The sequence below is a fragment of the Labrus mixtus genome, chromosome 3 (genome assembly GCF_963584025.1).
Source record: "Labrus mixtus chromosome 3, fLabMix1.1, whole genome shotgun sequence".
NCBI lineage: Eukaryota > Metazoa > Chordata > Actinopteri > Labriformes > Labridae > Labrus > Labrus mixtus.
In genome coordinates this window covers 17,814,654-17,840,756 of record NC_083614.1, presented here as the reverse complement: position 1 = coordinate 17,840,756, position 26,103 = coordinate 17,814,654, and the positions used below count along the sequence as shown (strand labels likewise).

At 39.7% G+C, this 26,103-nt stretch overlaps 1 protein-coding gene across 3 annotated transcripts; it reads right to left on the bottom strand.

Moving 5' to 3' along the window:
* Positions 1-3: 3 nt before the first annotated feature.
* eps15 (epidermal growth factor receptor pathway substrate 15) lies at positions 4-25,768 on the bottom strand. 3 transcript variants are annotated; one of them, XM_061033478.1, is made up of 25 exons: positions 25,707-25,768; positions 22,566-22,607; positions 21,836-21,925; positions 21,688-21,735; positions 21,489-21,584; positions 21,130-21,192; positions 20,748-20,873; positions 20,346-20,405; positions 19,687-19,935; positions 19,285-19,430; positions 18,531-18,687; positions 14,771-14,853; positions 12,161-12,233; positions 10,300-10,461; positions 9,948-10,145; positions 9,420-9,842; positions 9,084-9,164; positions 8,776-8,938; positions 8,608-8,652; positions 8,106-8,503; positions 7,444-7,513; positions 7,215-7,285; positions 6,075-6,210; positions 5,714-5,919; positions 4-2,255 (listed from the first exon to the last, which is right to left on the bottom strand). In XM_061033478.1, exons 1-25 carry the CDS (start codon positions 25,758-25,760, stop codon positions 2,109-2,111), a joined length of 3,387 nt encoding a protein of 1,128 aa, XP_060889461.1. In that variant the 5' UTR covers positions 25,761-25,768; the 3' UTR covers positions 4-2,108. The 3 variants fall into 3 exon arrangements, with proteins under 3 accessions (XP_060889461.1, XP_060889462.1, XP_060889463.1); XM_061033479.1 differs by having other exon boundaries at positions 4-2,249; XM_061033480.1 differs by having other exon boundaries at positions 9,948-10,130.
* Positions 25,769-26,103: the final 335 nt, after the last annotated feature.

Here is a 26,103-nt window from a genome sequence, read left to right as displayed (position 1 = left end):
ATCTACATGTTTAATATTTATTCTGTTTCAGTTATATGCATTTCATATTCTGGCAAAAACCTCCAAATAAGGTTTTTTTTTTCTTTTCTTACATGTTAGAAAATACAAAATAAAATACAGTCAGCTTGAGTTTTCAAAAGCCTTTATGGGGAAGCCTATAGAAACATAAGTGGTTCTTGATTTTTAAAATATCGAGGAGTCTGTACAAATACAAGTTAGGTGTCTTTGTGGCTTCGTAACGTAAGAGAGTGAAAACATGACGTATGAGAGGAGACTCAGCTGGGAAGGAACAAGAACAGACAGGTGACCACAAGTAACAGATTTATGAGAAATGCACCAAAAAGAATGTGGATTATCAACCATCGGTAGAACACTGGTTAAAGACGTAAAGAGAATATGACCATGTTCACTCTAAGCAAGACTTGTAAAAGGAAATCTGTGCAAGACCAGATGAGTGGTGTCGTAAATGTTGTGCATTTCATTTGGTCAGAACTTAGCAAAGAAAACGAAAAACAGCTGTTCCTTGTTTAGAAACTGCCGATAACAGCTGAGCACAAGAAGAAGAGGAATCATCACTGGTCAACACACTGCCATGTGGGCGTTCACAGGAATACGCAATGTTATCCTCGCCATGCCAGGCAGCGTTTTTGCAAGTTAAATCCCCACACAGACTGAAGACAAAGTGCTCCCCTGGGAACGCAGAGAAGCTGATCAACTTGCACTTGTTGTAAACAGAAGTTGAAGAATCTGAACAAACACAAATTAAAAGTTGATACAAATGCTCACAAAAAAAAAAAAAGCACCAACAGTGGCTCACTTTGAAATGGGATCTTATTTTCAATTGTGAAATGAATGTTTCCTACTTGAAGAAGTTGACTTTCTAAGAACTCTCATTACAAAAGAAAAAAGAAGACACAAGCAGTATCCAAGTGTTAATCAGACAGACGCTGTATTGGGAGACTGACAAATAAGATCCTTTGACCTTCAAGTAGTAGGGGGTGAGGTATCTATCAATCAATATTAACAATACTACAAACAAAGTTCCTTTCATCAGCCATGCTAGACAAACCCCTTGTGGTACAAATCTCCCCCCCCTATTCTGAGACTTTCATCTCTGACAACATTTTCTATTTTTGATCTCATGTTTCTCTGCTCATGTTCAAACTCGCCACATTTCTGCAAAAATAATACATTCTTTAATCTCAGACAACCTTCAAATAATGTCTCAGTAATCAGAAGTTCTTCAAGGTAAAAAGTATTTTGGTAATAAGAACATTATTTTCTCACATAACAAATGTTGGATTTTGTTAAAGCTGTTATGATATTGTGCAATCCCTTGTAGTGTACCCTGACTTTTAATGCTAACTAATGGTATACGTGTAGTTTTGTTCCATTTAGTATCTAAAAAAAACCTGTAAAATAAAGACATGAGTGATTAGAAACAATGACATAATAAAGAAAGAAACTGGGATGACGAAGTACACGGGCACTAAATTTGCAGTCGGAGTTACAGTTCCTCCAAAAAAGCACTTCTCCCTCTAGGATATTTTGGGGCTCTACAAAACAACCAAGCCTATTTTTAATTAAAGTGATCTTATGAATATTTCAATGTTACCTCAGAGGACAGAGCAGAGCTTTTATAGAATGGGCGAGTTCTGTTAGTGGATACAGACAGGACTTCTTTTGATTTCTATCTAGACTCAAGTGCAAGTTTCAATAAATTACATTCTATAAGGTTAATGCATGATTTGTAACCTGGGGTTGAAATCGACAATTTTTACATTTGTTAATCTCTCATCTGTATTCACTGCGTTACATTTGTACTATTTTTTTTTTTCTAGTCTTGGTCCTCTTCTGCCAACAAAGAGACCGACAGGATGTAATTACAGGACACCGCCACGAACAAGGAACACAGTCTGGAGAAATGGGTGTTGAAAGATTCAGACATGGGTTTGTTGAAAGGAGGTCTCTTTTATGGGGTCAGCAAGTGCTGCTGAATCAGTCCTATACAGTCCCCAATTTGCTTTGGTGCTTTCTGGGCTGGTCCAGGCTGGGCCGTGCTGTGCCGTGCCGTGCCGGGCCAGAGAAGGGGCGGGGTAATACGTTTTTCAGGAGAGTTCCGACTTGCTGAGTGCGATGGCCAGCTCCAGGTCCTCTTGTTCCTGCTGGGTGAGCCTGGCAAGACGCTCCTTTTCCTCTCGCTCGCTCTCGCGCTTTGCCCACTCTATCATGTCTTCTTCTGTAGGATACTGTTTCTTGAACACACACACACACACACACACACACACATACAGGGGGGAGGAAGGAACCCACATATGCCGAGAAATGTGGGGAAAAGAAGACACAAACAGAGACAAACACATATACAGTTAACAGATTTTTCAAAGACATTTAATTGTCTGCTGATAACAGATGCCCAAATATTAGAAATACAAGGACATTGTAATGCAAGCCATTATTCCTGAGGATTACATTCTCTGTAATGATACGGACAATCTGAGGGCTCATGTTACATTTTAAAGTATAGACGATGTATATGTTGCCATTATATTGTGTAACTTAAAAGTCGATGTGATGAGTGCAGACAGATGGGGTAAATAAATGTTCTTCATTCAGCTGTGAGCACACATACTTCAGGCCACCCCTGCAGAAGTCAGTAACCCAGTTGGGCCACCCCAGTTCAAAAAGTGTGGACACACCCCTGCTTTTAAAATAAACACATACATAAACACTTTTAATCAGAATCTATTAAACGTGGATGTTAAAAAACGTGACCATAATGATAGGGACATTCCAAAGATGAGAACTAAAACAGAGCTCTGTTTTGGACAAACTATGTTAAAGCTGCACGTTAACCACCCCAGACTTATTTTTGCAGTACTGTTGCCATCATATATCTGTGTGGTTTTACAATAGGAGACTTTAAAACAACAGCCACTGTAGTGTTAGTTACATCGATGTTTGATATGTACAAAAGTGAATTTGGAGGAAGGTTTATGTGGTCTTTAAATTCAAAATGTCATGGTTCAAAAGTCAAACAAAATAAGCTATTTAAATCTATTTCCCTGCATCAAAGATGGCCAGTAAGGGAGTCAGTGCACTTTTTGAAACTTTGAAATGGGCAAATGAGATATGGGGAACTTCATTTGGAAAGAATAGGAGCTGTGTGGGGAAAAGAATCACAGATTTTGAGGTTCACAACATCAAAAGGTGATTGATGAGAACTTTAGAACACAGAAATCGGGTTAAGCTAATGACTAGAGACTGGACATGTACAGTGTGGACAGTTAGAGTTACACAGTAGAGCTACAAAGTGTTTTTAGCCATGCAAAGGAAAGCATGCGCTGATGACAACATTCACTAGCAGTTATTTTGGAGCTGATGACTTTGCAAAAACATACATGATGAGGACATTTCAGAAACATCGAATAGATCCATTAGAAAACATGCCTGAAGGAGGAACATCAAACTGCTGCTTTCAACGTATGAATGATAAGACATTCAAACAGTACATAGAATGAGAAATGATGCGTTTAATATCTGAACCTATTATATACTTTTGCCTCAAGTGATTTAAAGGGATTCTATGAGACCCCATCTGGTAAACCGGGAGGACCATACTGATGGTTTAGCATGTTTTTAGCACATTTACAGCAAACTCTAAAAAAGTTACAAATGTGCCAATGATTTTCCAAAGCACACCAAACTTCAGATAAAACGAATACTTCTGCAAAAGACAAACACATACGTAAACAAACTTACAAAAAAAAAAAAGTGAAATTAAATAACAACCTTGAACTAGTAAGTATTGCTATTATTGCAAAATGTTGAAATAGCAGAACGTACAAAATAAGGCAGCTATAATAGGAGGAAATACTCTTAAACTTCAAAGCATGTTCTGGAAAGTGTCAGCAGTTTAAATTCAAGAATTTGAATTAGAATTTATTTATTTTAATAGGGACAATGCAATTTAACATAATTTCAATACAAAGCATGACACTGATGTGCTGCATAAAGAGTATAGTTATAACTTTTGGTAAGTGAATGCAAAAACCTTCATATGGTCCTTAGAGAGCTCAGCCGTTGGAATAGAATGGTTTCATGGATGCACATACAAGCCAGAGATGGTGCCCTTGATTCAACTTTTTTTATTTTTTAACAGAGGGTGTCAAGACACTCGCACAAAGAGAGAACACAGGCGATCTGTTTCTCAACAACACAGGGCTGACCACACACAAGGGTTAGATGAAGTGGTGAATGAAGGGATGGATGAACAGACTCATGGATAAATAAATAGTGTGAGGAATGGCAGAGGCAGTGGTTTGAGTGAATCAATAAGCGCGTGCAGGTCCGGGCGGGGGGGTTGACATAGACATGCGGGTGCAGGCAAGTGACCAGAGACAAGCCACAACCAAAGCTTCCTTTTTAAAAATTGCAATCTCAAATCTAAAGTGTGACTGTACATTTCCCTGCAGTATTCCAAACAGAAGAGCTGATAGGACTTTAATACTGTAACCCATTTATTAGTGACCAATCAACAGGTACATACAGTAGGCTCCTTTTTTTTTGCCAAAACAGTTAAACTTCAACTTCTTATATTTTCAAAGACATATATTAATCTATTTTAACATTTTTAATTAATGAGTGAGAGGAGAAGAACACAGGGAACTGTGATTCCCTTTTTCTTAACAGACGAAAGGATCGTATTTAATACGGCAGTTTGGCTCTTACTTTCTGAGAAAAATCATCAAATGAAATATTTCATCAAAAGGCCCCTTCAATGAGTTCGTAAAACACACTAAGAGTGAGCTTTACAGCTTTATCGGTCTGAATGGGATCTCAATCATGACGCATTATGCTGCATCTAGTCGGTCAAGGTCAACTAATAGAACGCCTTCAGGCCGTTGTTGTGCTAACTCAGCAGTTATTGACTCTGAGCACAGTTACTGGTCGGACACATAAGATCTGCTTTGCAGCAACAACATTTGGAAATTACCTAAGTGAAGAAGGGTGCATAAAATAAAGGATTTTTGCAACACATACATGTATTCATTTAATTTAGGGATGAAATATACACATGCACAGGATGTTGAATGCTAACAAAAGACAAATACAAGCAGCCTCTCATCTCTCCATTCACTGCCAATTTTTAGGAGGGACTTGATATCAAAATGTAAATGTGCATAACCCATTTGATTGTAACAGAATGTACGTATGTTTCTAAACATATGTTACAGAAATAATATATCAATGTATCCTTTTTGCTATACTTACATTTCTGTGCATTTCCTCATAAAGATCAACAGTTTTGACTTCATTCATAGGATTTCAATTAAGTGCAATCCCAATATCCAATCAGAACAGATACTAATTACAGGAATAAAGGCTCTAGATATGGCAAGAAAAGATCAGAACATATACACCATCAGCAGACAGGACGCAAAAAAGAACAACTCAAATTTTAAGATTGAATAGCTTATAGTCAGTTTAGCTCAGGAAAACAAGGTCGTTTAATAAACCAATGTAGCATCTTCTTTGGGGCTTTATAATGGCAGTGGATGGAGTGATAACAACGCTGGCTTGATTGCCTGGTAGTTAAAACTAAATAAAACTTGTGAATGTGATTTGTTAGCAGGAAAAAAAAAGGAAGGAGAGGACGTGACTATTGAGAGTCAGTTGAAGGTGAGGGAGAGGGCGAGTGGGAGGTTCTCACTTTGTCAAAGCTGGCAAATCGGTCAGCTTCCCGTGCGTTGTGGCGAGGTGGGGAGGAGGGGGCGAAGGGGTCGGCTAAAGGATCCTTAACAGGCAGGGAAGAGGAGGAGGATGAGGAGGAGAAGTCTCCTGAAGGCTGCGGGGGGAAGTGCCCTCGTCGCTGGAAGGAGTCAGAGGACTCGGTTCTGGAGATGGACAATCTCTTAGCTGATACAGACACAAAGAGAGGATGAAGGACAGCTTTTTCTTTACTTCCAAAACAATTCAAACCTGCTTTGAATACATACTTGAATTACTGTAACACCACAGTCATATAACAGTTTTCTTTCCATAGTGAGATTTTAAAAAGTGCAGGTACTGACCTGGAGGTGGAGGAGGTGGTCTAGTTGGCGTACCAGTTTTGGGGGGCAGGGCTGGGGGGACGTCAGGGCCTGCAGACTGACCTTCGTCCTGAAACAGGTTCTTATTGTTGATGCCAAACTGGTCAGAACCATTTGACTAAAACAGAAGGTTAAAACAAAATGAATTTCATGCAGTATTAACAAGAATGAAAGATAAAATATGACGCTGACATGATATGACTGCTTCATAAACAAGGTTTATGATATTCAACAAATCCACATGGTGTGTAGTGAATGGTGAGTTAAGTGAACATTTCCCACCACAGCGGAGAGGGTCCTCACCTCGGATCGGGGAATATGGCAGAGACAGAAAAAATATTTATTTACCGGCAAAACATGTTGTAACCCCATTCTGAAATCTAATATGAAATGCTTCCCTTGCATGATAGTCCACCTATTTGCTTCTTTAAAAATACTTAAGGTTAGGTCAGATATGTAAGACATTTACATTTCTAAAATGACATCTTTAGGGTCCATAGGTGTTATGTTTGTGCAGTGAGGGTGAACTTTCCCCTTTGGAATCAGATAGCGGACCCTTTGTTATGATAAGTTATGATGAGTTAGATTTATACATGTAGACATGAAGTCAATCTATTCGACTTGTATTTATAATGAACTGAATGACTAAACAAGATAGATAAATAAATATTGAACAAAAGGCTTTTACTGCTAAACTATTAAAGCATCTTCCCCGAATACGAGACAGTAAGAGACTGCTACACAGCCGGTGTGCAGCCCGCTGCCTGCGAGTAGAGACACGAGCCGCCCGCAAATAACTTCTGTAATGGGGCTAAACATAGCACTAATACAACAGTTTCTTAGATTTATTTTGTATGTATGTGTGTATGTTGCGGAGATTTGACTGATATGAACTCTACGTCTCAGTAAATGAATGTAGAGGGAGGGGCAGAGGAAGGTGACTGGAGCTACAGGCGGCGCTGATTCAATAACGATAATAACGAGCATATTGGGACAAGAAAATATCCGTATCTATCTATCTCATTATCCGTTCCTTTCCAAATTCAGATTCTGATTTAACCCCATACAAAGTATATATTTACTCTGAAGGTGAATCACAGGGCTTGAGCATCACTGACTTACCTTTGTCAAGGCACTGAAGTCTGCAAAGCCTCCTCCAAAGGACTCGTTACCAAACACAGCAGCAAATGGATCTGAAACACGAGTGCATATATTTATCAGCAAGAAAAAATTGGACTATTTTTCATACTTAAAATAAATGTTTCTACAAAGTAACTTCTAAAACATAATATGAGAAACCACTTGCAAACCGGTCTGTCCCCAGAAGATGGCACTACACCACAAGTCATACCTGGATCTGAGTTTGTGCTGACTGTAGTACCACCAGGAGCAAACGGGTCATTGGATGCAGCAGAGTCCTTCTAAAAACAAAACACAGTACAAATCAGAGAGAATTATACAAAACATTCTGCTGTGGACATAAATGTCCTCAAACCTAACGTGATAAACTATGATTGATATCCGTTAGGTGATACTTCACTTAATTCTAATGTAGCAGAAACTGCATCATTACAGTTTTTACTCTTTTCTATTTAAGGTGTTCCATTTGCACCAGGACAGCAGGATAAAAAAGTGGCAGACAACTCTGTTGTAGTATTTCTGATTCGTCAAATTAAAAAATATTATTTAAACAAGATTTTTCTTGTGACCACTTAGAAACTTGTAACTTGGCATGCAAGGTTAAAGTTATTTCCCCCCCCCCCCAGATTATTAGACAGACATGAAATGACTGTATAAATGGCTGCATAAAACATAGAGAGTTATTAAAGGTGACAGACAAAGGCTTTTTATTGAGCTGCTACAAGTGAAAATAAATACATTCTCAGAATGATAAATACACAGTTAACAAACAGTTATTATTATTGATCAAGGATTTGCTTTTGTCTTACTCCTCTTTCTAAAAATGTTAAATGACGTAACTATGAGTTCAGGTGCTAGTGCCAGTCAACTCACCACAGCCAGTTCAGAGTTTGGTGAAGAGCAACTGAACGGATCTGTCCCTCCATCCTGAGAACCAAATGGATCCTCCTCCACGGTGGCGTTCATTTTGCCTGCAAACATATCAGAGTTCGCCATATTGTTCCCTGAAGAGCTGAATGGATCCTTGGCTGCCGATGCTGGATTTGTAGGTTTGGAGGCAAAGGGATCTGGATCTGCTGCTGGTGCAGGAGCTGAGTCACTCGGCCGGGATGCAAACAGATCTGGTTCTGGGATTCCAGTAGTAGTACCAAATGGGTCAGCTGAGGCAGAGAAGGGGTCGTCTGAGGAGAAGGGGGCACTGGGGGTCTGTTTGAAGAAAGAGTCTGCAGCAAAGGGGTCAGACCCTTTGAATGGATCTCCTCCAAATGGGTCTGATTGAACAAAAACAGAGGTCTCTGAATTAGACAGATTTATATCAAATATTATTTTGTATGGTTGAGAGACAACATTTCAGGGTTTAACAACAAGAATTTACCAGCTGCTTCAGCTTTTCCAAATGGATCATCTTTGAATGGATCATCTATAAAAAATCAAATTGTATCGTCAATCCATCCACATAACATCAAGTTAACAAGTCTTCAGTTAGTATCAGCAACCGAAATCTGTAACCAACTCGTTTCTTAAGATGTTTGTGGGGACTCACGGTCAGTAAAAGGGTCTGAATGAAAGAAGTCCATCTCAGGCAGGGAGGGAGGGTTTGTCTGAGGCGGCTGAGAACGCGGGACGATTTGAGGGGGTAAAGAAGAGGAGGTGGTTTCTGTGAACTCAGCTGGCTCCTGTTTCCTCTCTGGTTCTGGTGATGACACCTGATTAACAGAAACACTGTATTTACATCCAACATTTTGATTAGTCAATTCATGAAACCTCAGAATAGCTTGGATTGTGCATTCTAACGTGCGTTTCTTGGATACTTGTGCTATAGACCATCCATATATCACAGGTATCTTTTACCTTTGGAGAGCTCTCTTTAGGAGACTCCTCTGCATCATCTGTTACCTCAGAGGAGACGTCGGGAGTATGACTACTTTGTTCCTGGAGAAGTGAGAGGACAACAAGCTGTGAATGGTTTTACTTATAGGCACATATTCTACAACTAATTTACATTCCTACTTTGCAACAAAACTTTGAACATGCCAGGCATGCTGGTCTTGCAGGACTGGTGGGAGTTTAAAAAAAGTACTACAATTATTTTGTGGGTCATAAGTATATGGACTAAACAGTAACACGTGTTAAGGAAGGGACATGTTTAAGCATTATATCGGCTTCTTTTCAAAGTTTACTCATTACCTCCATAGTGTTCTCCGGGGACTTTGTGGGGGGTGAGACATTATTGCATAACTCAGATGAGGCTAAACTAGTATACAAATCATCTAGGGGATCAGGTTTCTGCTTGTCTTCCTCTGGTGTCTTTGGACTCTTGTCCTCCTTCTCGTCTTCCTCGTCTCTCTCTTTTTCTTCTTCTTTCTCCTTTTGTTGTGAAGGTTCTGTCTGCTGAATCCAGAGATTAGCTGGATCTTCTTCCTTTAGCTTTTTAGGCTCGTCCTCCTGGAAGAGGTCCTGCTGGAAGGGGTCCATCCGGTGCAGGTCTGCGGAGGGGCCTGCTGATCCATTCATCATGACAGGAGAGCTATCCTCTAGGGCCCTCTTCCAACTGAGCTGAGCAGTCACTGACCTCTCCTCCACCTGGAGGTCGTTCAGTTTCTGCTGAACCTAAGAGAGCAGAATGAGAGACAGGATTAAGGAAAAGCAGAGAAATGGAAAAATATGACATATTTCCTGCAGAGAAAAGAGTTTTACTGAGCAAGTCGCACAGACCTGTGAAACTTGTGTAAAGGAGTCTCGTACAGAGTCTTTCAGAGGGGTGAGCTGCTCCTGAGCAGCCTGGACCTTCTCCTGCAGCCTCCTGCTCTCCTCCTGCAGAGCAAGGAGCTCCTCTCTGGCCTGAACCAGCTCCTCCTCATACTGACATATCCTCTGCTCCTGCTCCTCATGCTCTGACTGTAGTGATGAAATCTGTGATCGATATAACCATAACATAGAATAGAATACAATGCATTGTCTTTGAACATAGTACAACAAAAGTTGCCGTGCTTCTCTTAAACAAAAAACATGGACACATTTGCGCGACAAAGAAGGTTAAACATATTATGACTTCTAGTAGACTTACCAGTTGGGTCTCTTGGCTGGTCTGCTGGCGGATATGAGACAGCTGCTCCTCCAGGGATCCTTTCTGCTGGTCCAGCTCGTCCAAGGCATCCTGGACCTTCTGACGCTGTGTCTGGAGCCGCTGCAGGTCCTCAGTCTCCCTTGCAACCTCATCCTGTAAGTCCTGCAAACATCGAGGCAAGGAGGCGACATGGTGGAAATAAGCTTGTGTATGTACCTTCTTCACAATGTAATCCTTTTAAAAAAACAAACTTTGGTTGTACTAGTTAATTCGATATATGAGTAATAAGGGAAATTAAAACTACAGTTTCTTAATATTTTTTAATTGCGCCGCCAGACTCTTAAAAGAGGCCAATAGTGGATGACAGACCTAATGAAAGGAGTAGGGTGTAAGTTTAGGAGCTAAATTATTTGGACAAATGTTGTCTTTCTAGTTATCTCGTGGTTTAGAGTGCTCATTTGATCTGACTGGCTGGCACCACTTTCCCCGTCTCTCCTACCGAGCTGGCTGATAGAAGAAAAGTAAAGGGGAAATAGAATAAAAAAATAAAAAAGGGACATAGAATCAAGTCTTCAGACCCTAGAAGTGATTCTTGAACAGTAGTAGTAGTAAAGCCACTAAACAATCATACATTCAGTCCTCAACGGCACCACGTAGAAGCAAGATTGAAACACAAACTGCATGTTTTTCACTCTGGTTATGAGACTGTGGATTATGTAATTGCTAAATACACCAGTGAGGCTTGTATTGTCCTTTAAATAGAAGGAGACATGGGGCGCTGGTTGCACAGTGGTTAGTGCGCATGCCCCATGTACGAAGGCTATAGTCCTCCAAGAGGGCGGCCCAGGTTCAAATCCGACCTGTGGCTCCTTTCCCACATGTTATTCCCCACTCTCTCTCCCTTATTTCCAACTCTATCCACAGTCCTATCTCTACAATAAAGGCCAAAACAGCCCAAAAATTAAGGTTTAAAAAGTAAAAAAAATAAAAATAAAAAAAAAGGACACCTGAAGGACAACAGAAAGAAGAATACAAATCTGAAATATTAATTAGTGAAGACAGTTTGAAATCACAGCACAGAAATGACAGTCAGTACGTCCTGTTCTTGTGTATACATAATTCGACAGTTTGGTGGCTGCAGTGACAGAGCACGAACTGTTTAGGTAAGAATGACTAACACAACAGAATACAACACCACAGAAACAGAAAAGACGCCTCTGCCAAAGCAAATTTTCTCAGTCTTCGAGGGAAACTGTGTTGTCGTGATCTGCGTTGCTACCCCTCCTTAGACTCCAATCACAATGAAGCATTTCCCCGGATTATATTTAGAAAACACATGACTATATAAACATCCAAAAGCATCGCAGTCTACCTGGCAATGCAGCCGGGAAATTCAGCAACATCAGCGTGAGACTCCCCTGAGACCCACTCTCACACTCCCACATCAGACTGAACTCCAAGAAGCAGAGCAGACTAGCCCGTTAAGCAGTCAGCTCCCAAAATAGCGCCAATCTCTCAGGCTCAGAGCAGACGGGCACGCCTACACAAGGACACCAGCCTCTTCCTCTCTGAGAAACATTAACTGTGTTTGTGAACAAGGAGCTGAGACAGCTGGCTAAATGTATTATTGATCTCCTCCTTCAGTATATCCATTACAACAAAAGTGAACAACTGCTTTAGCACCTACTGTCTGACCTGGATTTTTTTTAAAGGACAAGCAGCTGATTACACCAAGCTCATACACACACACTAGCTTATATGTTCCAAAAGCATAATTTAAAGAAAACCGTCATTTCTAAGAGACTCTAGCCTTGATTTATTCTTTCCATAAATTCCGCACGCAGACAAACAGAGACCTTACCTGCACTTCGGTGCTGCGCTGTCTGATGGCCTCCTCTTTCTCCTTTATCTCCTCTTCCACAGTGATCTTCTCCCTGGGGGTCCAGCACAAGAGACATGAGTATTTAACCACTGAGGACAGAGAGGGTAGACCAGGTACTCCAAGCCCACCCAGCCCAAGCCACCTCTCCACTGAGCCTTCTTTCCTCTGCCCCTGAACCCCCACCACCTCTTCTCCCTGAGCCACCATGATGTCCTAAAAAAATCCCAAACTCCACTCCCACAGCACAGAGAGCGCGCCTGCAGCTACGGCAGGTGTGTGTGAAGTGATATGGAGAAAAAAAATGGAGTGTGTGCAAGACTTCAGGGCTGTAGAGTTGCAGCCCGACGTAAGCGCGATGAGAGTGAGTGATGGGGAAAGTGAGCATGTGCCGGCTCAGTCTCGTGTGGGAGAAGAGGAGCGAGCAGCAGATGGCTGCCTTGAGGATGGAGGGAGGATGTGAGAAGAGGAGGGATGAGTGCTGATGAGCCAACCTACAACATCAATCATGTGTTCTGCCAGAATCTTCGACCTCTCTGCCTCACTCTTTCATCCACCCAGCAAGAGAGGAAATGGAACGGGTTGGGTGAAGGATGCATCATAACTTGCTCTCTGGCTATTAATAATAGTGTATTTTAGTTTTCAAATCTACACAGAAGAAACACTTCAATGTTAACTTCAAAAGTGTGCAGTACTAGGTGTGTTATATGGCACCGAAAATGAAGGTCCACAGTCTTTGTCCTTTAACATTGCAACTGTAAAGGTGTAATATTGGCGCATCAGTGAGTGATTTCACATCGCATTATGGCGTTGCAGAATCGTCAGAGGCAAGGCATGTAAATACACATGGGGAGCTTCACATAAACACACACACAGCACAGACATGCCCTGAACTGGCAGTGCTTAAGAGACAATTATTGTCAAAGCATATAATGTATGAGACACCTAAATGCAAGTCTCTGTCTGGGAGGTTCATTGGCTACAACTGATGTAATTGTTTAGAACATGCAGTGCAACGTTGGCTATGTATGGAATATGGATCTGATATGAATAAGAAGATAACATCATGTTGGATTTCAATCCCATGCTTCTCAAAAATAAAAAATAAAAACTTTGAATGAAACAACACAACACTAAGTAACACTAAGGAGCCCCTTAAAATGAGAAATCCTGACTGACATTTGACTGACAGTTCTTCTCTCTAAAACAGAAAACAATACATCTGTAAACACTACTAACATGGCACTTTTGTTTCATTTTCAAAGAATGATTATTATTCTATATGATCAACCCTATTTAACTATTAATGTGCACAATCCTGGTTCCTTTTATTCTCACATAGCTAATAACACCTGCATGTCGAGTTCGAGTTCAATGACAATTTTAGACGACTGAGATAAAAAAAAATTAAAAAGAAAATTTAAACTAGCTTATCCTTTGCTATCGGTTTGAACAGACTAAAAACAACAGTAGCTATTTTAATATTCTTTAACAGAAAACACACAATTCCCTTAATTAAAGTGCATCCCTTCCAACAAAACTCCACTAAATGCCTCCTCAGTATTGTTCCTCTTCTCCGACACTCACCTGTTACCATCCTCGGCCTCCTCATCATGAGCAGAGGGCTGCTGCCACAATTTGAAGCATTTACAAACGTGAATCATCTTTTCAAGCTCCTCTCCTCAGATACTTTCTGTCTCTCTGATCTCTGTCACGCTTTGTTTTGTTTTCTATTCATCTTCCTTACCTTCTCTTCCTTCCACACACAGCTGTCAGCACAGCTGTCATCATGTGTGTGTGTGTGTGTGTGTGTGTGTGTGTGTGTGTAGTTACAGGAGGGTCATGGTCAAAGACTATTTTCTCACTTCTCACTTTCAGCTTTCATTATTGAGATCTATTCAGACAGTTGTAAAATGTAAATCCATAACATCTGATAACGACAACCAACCATCAGTCAAATTAAGTTTACACGTAAAAAATCTCTTTGCAATTCACTTTTAAGAGAAAAAGAAAAGAATGAATGAAACTTAAGAGTTATCGATTAAAACTGATTTTGGTTTTAAAAAGTATTTTGATTTAAAATAGGACGTGGAGCAATGGCAGTAATTCCAGTCTAAATCACTTTTTTAATGATTCAAATACAGACGTAAATATTTAATTAACATCTTTATGTTATTTTAAATCATTTTTGCAAGGTGTTTTAGACTAAGACACACAAAATAGTAAATAAATACTGAATATAGACAGGTAGAGAATGCATGCAGTCTGTTTTATACGTAGCATATTTTTCGTCTATCTTGCTATCAACCTCCAGCTACAGAACTCAGCTTTGTAACCATCTGCTGCTTTTGTAGGCTGTAGCAAAAATGTTATCCATCAACCTTCATGGAAGCTGTGGGTGTGAATATGAGCAGACTAGAAGTACTGAGTGTGATATAATCCTGGAGACCTGAACCAGGGACAAACTCATTCAGAAACACTAGATCCTGCTTCCTCAGTCCTTTGTTACAGAACAAGTGACATAACCTGCACTAACATGGCTTCAGTGAGTGTTTGGAACATAAGGAGAATGTAAGGAAAACAAAAGCCTACCTTTGTAGTTCAACAATCTCGTTACTGAGAGAGTCCAGCTCTTTGATGGCCGAGAAGTCGGCTGCCAGATTAGCCAAGTTGTTCTGAAGAAGAAAGATGGTACATGACAAAATGTTGAATAACAATGAACCATGATACTGTACTCTAGGCAAAGAATGAACTTAAGTCACAGAAAAGTTCAAGACACCTTTAGAAAAAAATAAAATAAACATACATGTCAGATGTTGATGAAAAATCCTGGATACTTAAAAAATATTAGGGAATGATCAACACGGCTACACTTCACAATAAGCACACATGAATGAACAAAAGAAGACCCAATGTATCATGGATAAGAGGCAGACTGACTCAAGGATAATGAAACTGACAGTAATAGAGAGAAGCTCTATGTACAATGATTTTGTTCTAATTAGGGCTGTCAGTGGTGGAGCAGCAATTTTAAGTGTAGGTATTCTAAGGCTAGTATATTGCCGTGAGCCTCAGTCTCTTTATTTCTGGTGTTCATATAAAATGTGCTATTATTTCGAAAGTCCGCAAAGAGGACATTGCTAAATCGTAAAGTTACGAGAGTGAATAATAACAGCTAAAAGAATGACCAAGAGGTACAAATGTTACACTTGCGTTGTTTTGGGAGGTGGATTTATCTTAAAAATATCAGATTAAGTGACTGACTATCTTTCAGAAGGATGCCACTACATCCGTTTGTTAGCTCTGAGCTCGACTCAGCATATGATGAGAGACAGGATTACAGCTGAATGCACGTAACTTTACCATGCTTCAACTGTAAAATCTTCTCTGGCCTGGTGGGTTAATTGAACAGCCTTGATTGGCTGATTTGCCCTTCAATAAATCTGACTTGACCAATGGGTTTTAATCACTGACTCACTGGGGGTTGAAATTACTTTTCAGTGAAAGAGCGGGTGAGAAAAATTTATGCATATTTTCATTATTTATTTATTTTGACAGGGACAGTGTACTGCCTATTAGCTGTACCAGAGTTAGCTATAAGCTACTTTACATCTGTCGTCCCTGGGCAGGAGACAGAGACAATGTCTCTGTTAAGAAACAAAACATACACTAACAACATCTACACAACCACTGAACAATGGCATTACACTAGTCCACAGTGAAATTCACAAATTGTATGAAAACAGCAATAGGCTAAGAGCACTTAAAAACTACACTAAAAAACAGCTATACCACAACAACATATATCTCATTAAACACCACATCAACAATATCATAATAACATATCAATACACTACAACATTATCAAACAGAGTTCATGAAACGTCATGTGTTTGTGGGATGAGGACATGATTGAGTTGATTTGAGCCATGAACTTAGAATTAAATTCAGCAAAGCTACGGCACGCTCTGATTTTACTCCGCCAAACTCAGAAGATCTGTGCTATATAACACAATCCCCCCTGTTGGCGGTCCTAGTTGTTCTTCCTCTATCTGTACTCAGTGATATGACCTCTTTTAGTGGGGAAGGAGCCAGACCATTGATAACTTTGTAAACTAGACAAGCATCAGCAAGACCAACAACATTTTCAAAGGTTAGGAGGTTTTACAGCTGGATGATGTTACAGTAGTGGTAATTTGTTGGCTTTTTGTCCAGTGCCTTAAGTATTTGCTTTTACAGGGTTTGGAAAGGGGCAAGTGTTGTTTTATCTGCTTGCGACCAGCTTGTGATACAGTATGACGTGTGAGAAAAACATTGAATGCATGTATAGCTTTGCTGCATTAATGGGTAACTGGTTTTGGATAAACCTGATATTCCTTAGGTTAAATATTACAGTGTTACACAGTTGTTTCACCTGTTTCTTAAAGGACAGTTGTGAGTCTATTAGAATTCCCAGGTATTTATAATGTGAAACTGTCTGTATCCTTTCACCGTTTACACTGATATCTGGTTGAAATAAATGTTTCCTTATATAAAAAGCTGTTCTGCTCACATTAAAGGGCCCATATTATGCTTTTTCTGGTTTTATATGCTCTTTAGTGTATTTTCCATGTGTCCTGTGCATGTTTAGGCACATCTATGTGCAAAAATGCAATGTCCGCGGAAACGCAGCTTCTCCTACGTCCTCCTGTTAGCTGTAGCATTAGCTGCATGTAACGCTCGGTTCTAGCCCCCCTTGAAAATTTTTGGCCAGTGTGACGTCTTGTCAGTGTGATATCACTGATCTAAGCCCATTGGCTCGTTGTGGCAAGCCCAGCAGCTCATGTTGCACGCCCATTAACTTCTGTAGCACGCCCACGATATGCCGTAGCCTGAGGTAGCACAGTGCTAGGTGCTAATGTTTTTGCTCTCCTCGGAGCCAAAGTGGCTGCATTATATGACCTCTTTAAGTGTGAGGCAAGATTCTGTGAGCCAATCTGCAATTTTAGACATTGCTGAAGTTAATTTGGCTGCCTAAAACTTCATGCCTGTCTTTACCATGTGTGTAAATGACAGTGTCATCTGCATACATTTGGATTTCTACTTCTGGGCATACAAGTGGCAGATCATTGACATATAAACTGAATAAAAGAGGTCCTAGGATTAAGCCTTGAGGGACACCAACACGACAATCAACAAATGATGAAGTTATATCTCCAATACGTGTACATTGCCTCCTCGTTGTTAGGTATGACTTCATCAATTTGATTGCATTTAGGGAAATTTTAATCGTAGGCTAATTTGTCTCTTTAGACACATTGTAGGTAAGCCACTGCAGCGTCTCCCTGTAGTCACAGTGATGGAAAAGCAACCCTGCTGCACCTTTGAATGTCTCAGCTCACTTGAAGTATCAAAAGTAATAACCAGCATGTGACGTCAAACATTTCACCTTCTTACCATTCCATTTATTTATTATTACTATTATTATTATTAAGCCGTTTTCATTTAGTTTTGGAAACGTAATAAATTTCTTAGGTAAGTTAATGTCAAAACTTCCATCTACTAGATGTTCCTTATTTTATCTTTAAATAAAAGCAGGTTTGATTCATGATTGAGAAAAGTAAAGGCGAGGCTGTGAGATGGCCGACAAAGACAGACGGTTCTAATGAGATGCTAAGGAGTAAGTAAACTATCACACACACTCACTCAGGATCATCCGGCTGCACTTGTGAAGTGGATGAAATATAAGATTATAAAAAGTAGACACATTACAGGGAAGGAAAGAGCATAAAAGTGATGCATGAGGAGGAATACAAAGACAAACAGCAGCAAAGTAAAAAAAAAAATGCACAAAAGTATTTCAAAGAAAGAAAGCCAGAAAAAATTATGAATCTAAAAATGTAGAAAATAATTGAGTGATAACAGCATACCAGAATAATGATGTATAGAACATGAAATTAGCAAACACACAAAGCAGACAATACAGACAATAAATTCAACTCTGTGTTTAAAAAAAAAAAAATCTTCATTTTTCTGCCACCTTCCCATAAATGTAACTACCGAGTGTAAACAAGCAATGTTCAAGATAAACAGTAATTCATAAAACTACTTAGCATTAAACCTCAAGATCAATCCTTCTGGTTCAAAGTTCTATGAGTAAAACTCTTCAGTTGAACTGTTTTTCTAATTATCAAACATAATCAGTGTAATTATAAGGGATGTATGGGCTCCGGTCCAGTTTTCTGTTTAAGTTGAACAAAAAAAAGAAGTATTTTCTGTACCTTCGGGCACGTCCTCATGTGGAACTCAGACTTAAAAGGATCCAGACGTTCCCAGTTTATATTTATAAACATGAGTGATCTGATTGTCTCACCTGTTTAATGTTGAGTCTGTCAGATGGAGGGATCATCTCTGGGGAGAGACTCTGAGGAGGATCGTGGCCTTTAGTCAGCTTCTGATTGATCAGATAAAGTGCCAGGGCAAATTGCTCGCGCGTCAGTTTCCCAATGTCTCCAATGTCACAAAGCTCCCTGAGCACACAAACAGACAAGTGACATAACAGAGTAACGATTTACACCTCAGGCAACTATTTTTGATAGCCGGCCTGATTGTCATGGTCACTGTTACAAAAAGCAATTAACAGGACAGTCACGATATGAGTGAGGCTAAAAATCCATACAAGGTCACATTTCATGGTAGGATGCGTAACAATGTACTGCAGTTCTTTGACAAATGCTGTTAAAATCCTTGAACAGCAGACAAAGTTTAAATAACAATCACTATTTGTTCACAGCATTTATTGTCGTTTAACATTTAAAATACTAAATTAAACTTTAATTAATCACTACAGGCTTTATTTCAGGGAAACCTTTGTTGTCTTGTTTCACCTTTGTTCATCATTGACAATTGTGAATTCCAAACCTTTGTAGAATTAAATGTAATTTTGAGTTATTTCTATTATTAATGGTGAAACTTCAAAGCACAGCGAGTGATTCATAACCACTTTGTGCAGCCTGATGTACACTTGCAGCCAGGGTTATTCACATCAATTTTAAGCCAAAATTCCAATGCATTTTAAAGTGCTAGCCTAACATCCTGGTGGAGGAGAACTTCCTCTCCCTACTTACCAGATACGTGCTAGTGTGGCAGAGGGCAGCCCAGTCTTTAGGAAAATGTCTCTCACTTCAGGTCCAGATACAAGTCCGTCCATGTCACTGTCTGTCTTGCTGAATAACTCATCATATTTAGCTTTGTCTGCTGGTGACACCACCCACTGCACAGAAAACAAACAGAATCATCTAGCAATAATGATGTTTTAGAACGGGATTCAATACAACCTTGGGAAACAACAGTGAAAGACACACACAACATACTTACAATCATAAAGCCTTTCGTCTTTCTTTTTTGAAAAACACATTGAACAATCCACTCGGATATCATTTCAAATAAGCTCTGTGGTAGTTTAAAAGAAAATATCCTGAAACCTTTCCTGGTACTGCAGGCACAGGAGAGACTGGTCAGGTACTCACAGGGGCAGCTGCTGGTTTTGGGACAGGAGCTGGGGCAGGAGCAGGAGCTGGGGCAGGTTTAGGGGGTGGGGGGATGGTCTTAGGGCAGGAGTGGGAGGAGCGACTGTCTTTGACTGAGGGGGGCGAGGGTAAGAGGGGCATCACAGGAGGCACAGAGGGTTTTTTCCTCTTTGAGGGTGGAACCAGAGGAGGTGGTAGGGACATGGGGACAGGCTCCCCCTCCAGTGCTCTGTACACCAGATACATCGCCTGGGAAAGGGCAGGAGAATCAATGATTAAAGGCAAATTACCATCCAGTAATTATTGAGTTGTCACAGTTCTTCCAAATGCCTGGAATCGGTTCCAGTCAGTGATGCAGAATAATATTCACAGCCTGTAATGACTTCAAAGGTTGCATGTCAAACATAAGTACGCAACAACAAATGAATATGGATTGTAATTTTTTCTAACAATATTCATACAGTAAACACAGATGAAAGCCGCTTTTCAAAAAATTTTGTAATGGCTTCAATGTCTGTGCGATCAATGCTGTACTACACTCTTTACAACAGTACAGATTTGAATATAACAGTTCAAACAGCCTTAAATGAAACTGACTGCAGGCTGTAAGTGCAACCTTTGTGGTTTCCTTCCATCTTTGATTTGAGCTCATTTCTTACCACAGAAAATTCATCTTTGTCCAACATGCCATCTCTGTCGAGGTCACTGAGCTCCCAAACCTTCAACACACACATATATTATTGTTCAGCATGCATCATTACAAAACTATATGATACAATTCAATAAAAAGGCCTGACTCACTTGCAATTTCACTTCCTAAATGACTTCCTTTTCTACCGACCTCATTTTTGATTTCACATCCTTTATTTAAAAATGTTCTGCCTCGTGGATTGTTTCCTTTTCTATCATTTACATATAAATAACAGTTTGTTAATGTGTGTCTTCTATTTGATAAGGAATGTTAAAAGGAGCATGGAAGGGTATTACTTGCTGACTGTACATTACTAATGTTATTTCTCTAAGACTGAACTTTTAGAACTGGTTCAGTTTAGTGGTCGTACCCTGCCTAGGATGTCCACTGGCAGTTTGGAGTTTAGCAAGACGGGCTTGACTTTGTCTCCTGTTAGAATCCCTCCGACTGGACCCAGACTTTCAAAGATGGAGTCAAACTTAATTTTCTCTTCAGGCTGGGGGAGATGGGAGAGAAAATACATTAATACTGTTATTGTTACCAGCACAGTTATGGAAACCACGCAAAGTGACATTTTTTTACACCACAAGTTATACTCATGGCTGAAAATGTCTGTTATATTTGACCTTTGAGATTTTCCATGTAGTTTTTTTTTGTATAAGGAAAATAAATATATAGCCACATTACAAAAAAACCCAACAACAACAGAATAATAAGGTGCACTTGGGGGAAAAAAGTTGCATCTGCCTCACCTTGACAACCCAGTGGATGTCACCCGCCACTCCTCCTGCTAACAGCGGGCTGCTTGTGTCATGCTGGGAATATAAACAAAACTCAGTGATTATAACTTTCTTCAAAAGAATGTACCATACCAATGTTTGAGTAAGAAATATAAAATCAAGTAATATGTTTACATTCTTTGGCAGCTAAATAATATGTTTAGGAAAAAGGTTTAGCTTTCTGATGTGTTAAAAGATTAATTAATTAATTTAATTAATTTATTAAGAACTTATTAAACAGCAATTTGAAAGGTTAATTCACATAAGCAGAATTTAAATATGAATCTTATTTTGGACAGAATATGTGCTGAAGTTCAGAATAGAAGTCTTACAAATTTGGGTGGAGGAACAGCCACATTAAGGCTCTTGAGTGCCACCTCCAGTCCATTTTGAGCACAGGCCACCAACCGCAAGGCTATGAAGAATTGCTGTGGAGAACAAAGGTACAGTATTTTATATAAATCCAGTTTTCATAAGCACTTTCTTCACATTAAACAAACCAGTAGAATGTCATTTGAAGTGCCTTTATACCTGTTTGTTAAGAGCACCTTTACGTTCTGAGTCTGCCAAATCCCAGACCTATGAAGACAGATAAAGTTAACACATTTATTAACGTCAATACAAACAGCCAAGACAACACAGGAGCAATACAGCTTTGCTTGTCTGAGTATTTGCTCACCTTCCCCAGGACTAAGTCAGCCAAGCCTGACCTCTTCAGGAACAGAGCAGCATCTGCTGCTGCCACCCGCCCACTGCCAGTCGGATCAACCTACACACAAACAGCCAAAAACATTTAACCAGAGGCAATGGATTTCTTTTAGTTTAGTAAACAGCTTTAAGTGCATTCTCAACAATAGGAGGAAAAATGTCCCTGTGGGATACAAGGGCCATTTAAATCAATACTGATAATAAACCAAAGCTATTTCCTGAGCAGTCGATAAGCCTGACATTGGATCTGTGAGTAGTCGTTCATGAGGCTCACAGTGAGCTCCCCTGACATGTTGGGCAAAGGGAAACATTATTAATTCATAGAGAGACTTCCTTTGCTGTACACTAACACTAACACTAGAACACGTAGGGGGAAAGAGAGATCGCTGTTCACTTTAACACTACAGCGTATTAAGAAATCAGCTACAGTGAATTGAGAGTTTAAAGGGTCAGTGCACAAAAAAGATAACATCTCAGTAATTCTCTACATCTAGATTGTTTTTAGTTGTACTTCAGCCATGTCTATTCCAGAGCAATCTACATTACAACACAATCTGATCATATACAAGTCGCTCTCACATTATCCTACTGAAGAATATATACCCTTATTGAGTGGTGCAAAAACACTGTATTTTATAAAAGACACCACAGCCTAATCTCAACACCATCTTTATCATTTTGAGAATTACATTTTTCCATACCTGCCGATAATACTTGTCATAGATGGGATTTCCACTGGAGAGCTGTAAAGACAAAAAATGTTTGAACGATTAGACAACTTTAAATTTAACCACTGAACCCTGCTAGCTCTTATACAACATTTCTCAGAACATTTTAAACACTCTGACCACTCACTTTGTGTATCCTCATTTGGCCTCTTTTTAGTTTCTGCATTAAATTGATCAAATCCCTTTAAACACTTTCTCAGTTCTGTATTTTCTGTTTTTCAGTCCCAAATGATCAACGAGCGTTTGCTGGCTACAAATAGTGTGTCATCGGCTGAGCCAAGACAGCTGTCAAAGAAACCCCCCAAAAAACTTGATCTATTACAGATGGAGAATGGAGGACATTCAGACTTCAACCAATATGTTCAAATCTTGTGTTCTTTTTGCTCATCACACCCACAGACATGTCTTTTACGACATCAGCTGCACGTAAGATTAAAAGAAGATGCCTTAACAGTTCACGGTGGCCAACCTAACAGGTAAGATGAGGCAGTACAGTTTATTGATCTGAGAGAGTGGTTCACTCCATTATTAAATTCTGTCAACCTCGCTATGTCCTGCAATATTTACTCAAAGACGCTGTGATACTGTTGGTCTGAGAAGATAACACAGCTCATCATGTCAATGACTGTAATAGAAATGCTTCTCCCTAACTTCAGTCATTTTTGATTAATTCAGATGGTTTTCTCAGTGTTTTCTTACCTTTAGACTAGATGACTAGCCTGAATTTATATCTTTGTGTAATCGACTGAAAATAAGTCGCTAGGAACATCCCTAATTATAGCAGCTAAGACATAGCACTATGCTACAGATATCAAATACAGGACTGGCCTGTGATAGATGACAGTTTTTCCTTTAAACTATTGTGTTGCTATCTGTTCCTACTGGCTACTCATTTCACTTATAAAATGCCAGTTGATCCAAAACATGTCCATCAAAAGTCTCCACACTCCATACATTTAATTTTCAAAATACATTGTAGAGAAAAGCAGCACAGTTACATTTGCTCAGGAAACACATGTAAAGGTTTGCCTTTTCAGGTCTTACTTGCTTTTTTAGAAGGATTTGCCTTTCTGGCAAAATACTTTTCTGGAGAATTACAGTGAAGTCTATATCTGACGCCATACGGTGAACTCATTCGAGACACGACGATACACAAGTTTTCTGCTCAATTGCATACCGACTTCAGGGTATACACTCCCCAGGATACTGATGGTCAGCTTCAGATGGTTAGTGTAGGCGTCACTCCACAGACAACAGCTAATTCTGCCTTGTGTCATATCCTCCCTAAACACCCCATTTCCTCCTATAACCCTATTGTCAGCATTTCCTGCTTCGTATAGCTGAAACTGTCATTAGTTGTAGTGCTTTTAAACTGACATGGGCAGCAAAGAGGTGGATAATAACTGATCTTTGATTCAATTGGGCACGGGGACTTTGAATCTTTGAATGGCTAGTCATCCAGTGCAACATCAGTCAAATTCACTAAGTTAAACAAAATCAAGAGTAAAGCAGAGATTTGTCAGGATGTCTTGTCAAAGACTAGCACACATTGTTCCAGTGCAGAAGGATACCGACTGGAACATCGGCCCGCGGTCACCATTATCGGTCAGCTTCGTCAACTGCCAATTTACAGTGAGATAACTGTTGACACACACTTATCTTTCTCTGGCCAGCGCAACTTCTTTTCTGACACGCAACAGTGTGCCTGGAACTGTTAGCGGCTGTAACACTGCAGCCATTGTACTGGTGACACTTTAATTGAGCATTGAAAAAAAAAAAAAAAAAAACAGCCCTCAATCACTCCCTAGAAAGCGCATTAAAAAAAGTGCAGCAAATAGATACATTAAAGCTACAGTGTGAGGGTTGACAGGATAGTTTAAATTGTGAAGTGTCAACCTATCCACCCAAGCACAAATTATTATTTATTGATCCCAAACTGGGAAATTGTGGCGTTACAGCAGCAGGTTATCCAACACACAATATGAGTAAAAAACACAATGTTAGCAAATCTAAGCACAATATAATATTTAATACAAAGTAAATAAGTACTAAAAATATCAAAACTAAGAATGTGAATATATACAACCAGGATTTAACTAAAGCATCAACAGCAGGGTTATGAAGTAGTGAAAATGACTGAAGTCTTACTGCACATAAACCATAACAGGTTTTCAACTCATCTTTGAGAGATAAATGGTGGAGGCTGACAGCTCCTGTCTGTTGTTAGGGACAACAGTGGCTCAGGTAACAGGTATGAGACTGTACCATATATAAAGGGACCTGCTAAATAACTTACTGTGCAAACTAACATACTGCAGAGTTCAATTCATGCAAGCACCAGCTTGACATTTTGTAACAGCAGTGCTGGCTCGTACATATTCAATGTTACTTCCTCTTACTAATGTCAAAACAGCCTATTCAAGAGCTGTTCATGCAACACTGAGGAAACAAAACAAGAGCGGTGGCTAACAAGCTAACAAGTTCTCTACATCACAAAGGTCACAGGGGAAAAACACAAACACAGTCAGGGGCAGCATGTTTACTTGAAATAAGGATGTTTCGGTCTAACAAACTAAGAAGCAACAAAAGCGGCATGGAAAAATCCCAAACGAGAGATTTTTATGTTTGTAACTTAATCACAGCGAAAAAACAATGTTAGCAGAAACTACCGAACATGACAGTAAAGCCACAACATGAATATCTAGTTTTTCAGATCTCTTTGGGCCAGGACAAACTATGCCCCGGCACATTGGGCGTCACAAATTATATACACATACACACACGTTAAATAAATTAAACCACGCCATGTTATGAGGGTTATCTCAAGTTTAACAGAGCGGCTCTATAACAGCACAACACTTCACACTAACTAGCTTTTAGCTAACAGGCTAGCTAGCTAGCATACGCCCTTACGCAGTCCCCAAAGAGATTAGGCAGAAACTTTTCCCAGTCACAGCAGCAATCAACTTCCCAAAAGAGGGACGAGGGTCGCGCTAAGTCCGCGTTTCTGCCGACACGGTTTCATAAACACACTTGAAATGTCTCCGAGCAAAGCAGATAGAGAGGCCACGGATCGATTGCTGTCGTTATATTTGAGTTGTAAGACAGTGTTACCTGAGTAAGAGACAGAGTGGCAGCCATAATGTTTCTGTTTCCCACTGCTTTCATGCTGCGCTGCTGCCTGACACAGACAGAGGCCGCTGTAAAACCTGGACGTGGACCTACACAACTGGAATCACTGAAGACTGACTTTATTTAAAAAAGAAAATCATCATCTGATATCCCATCCGCCAAAACAGAAAATTAACCTAAACAATTATAATACAAATATCATTACAGGGCCTGGGTGGTAAAAAATAATTGGATCGTAAAGGGTCGTTGTCAGAACTTAACTTTTTGTTAAACCCTATAAATTGGGTATCAATAACCACAAGAGAAGAAGCTTTTCTCAGCAATATCTGCACATTTATTTCACAAACATTTCACACATCAACATAGGCTACAGGAAGGT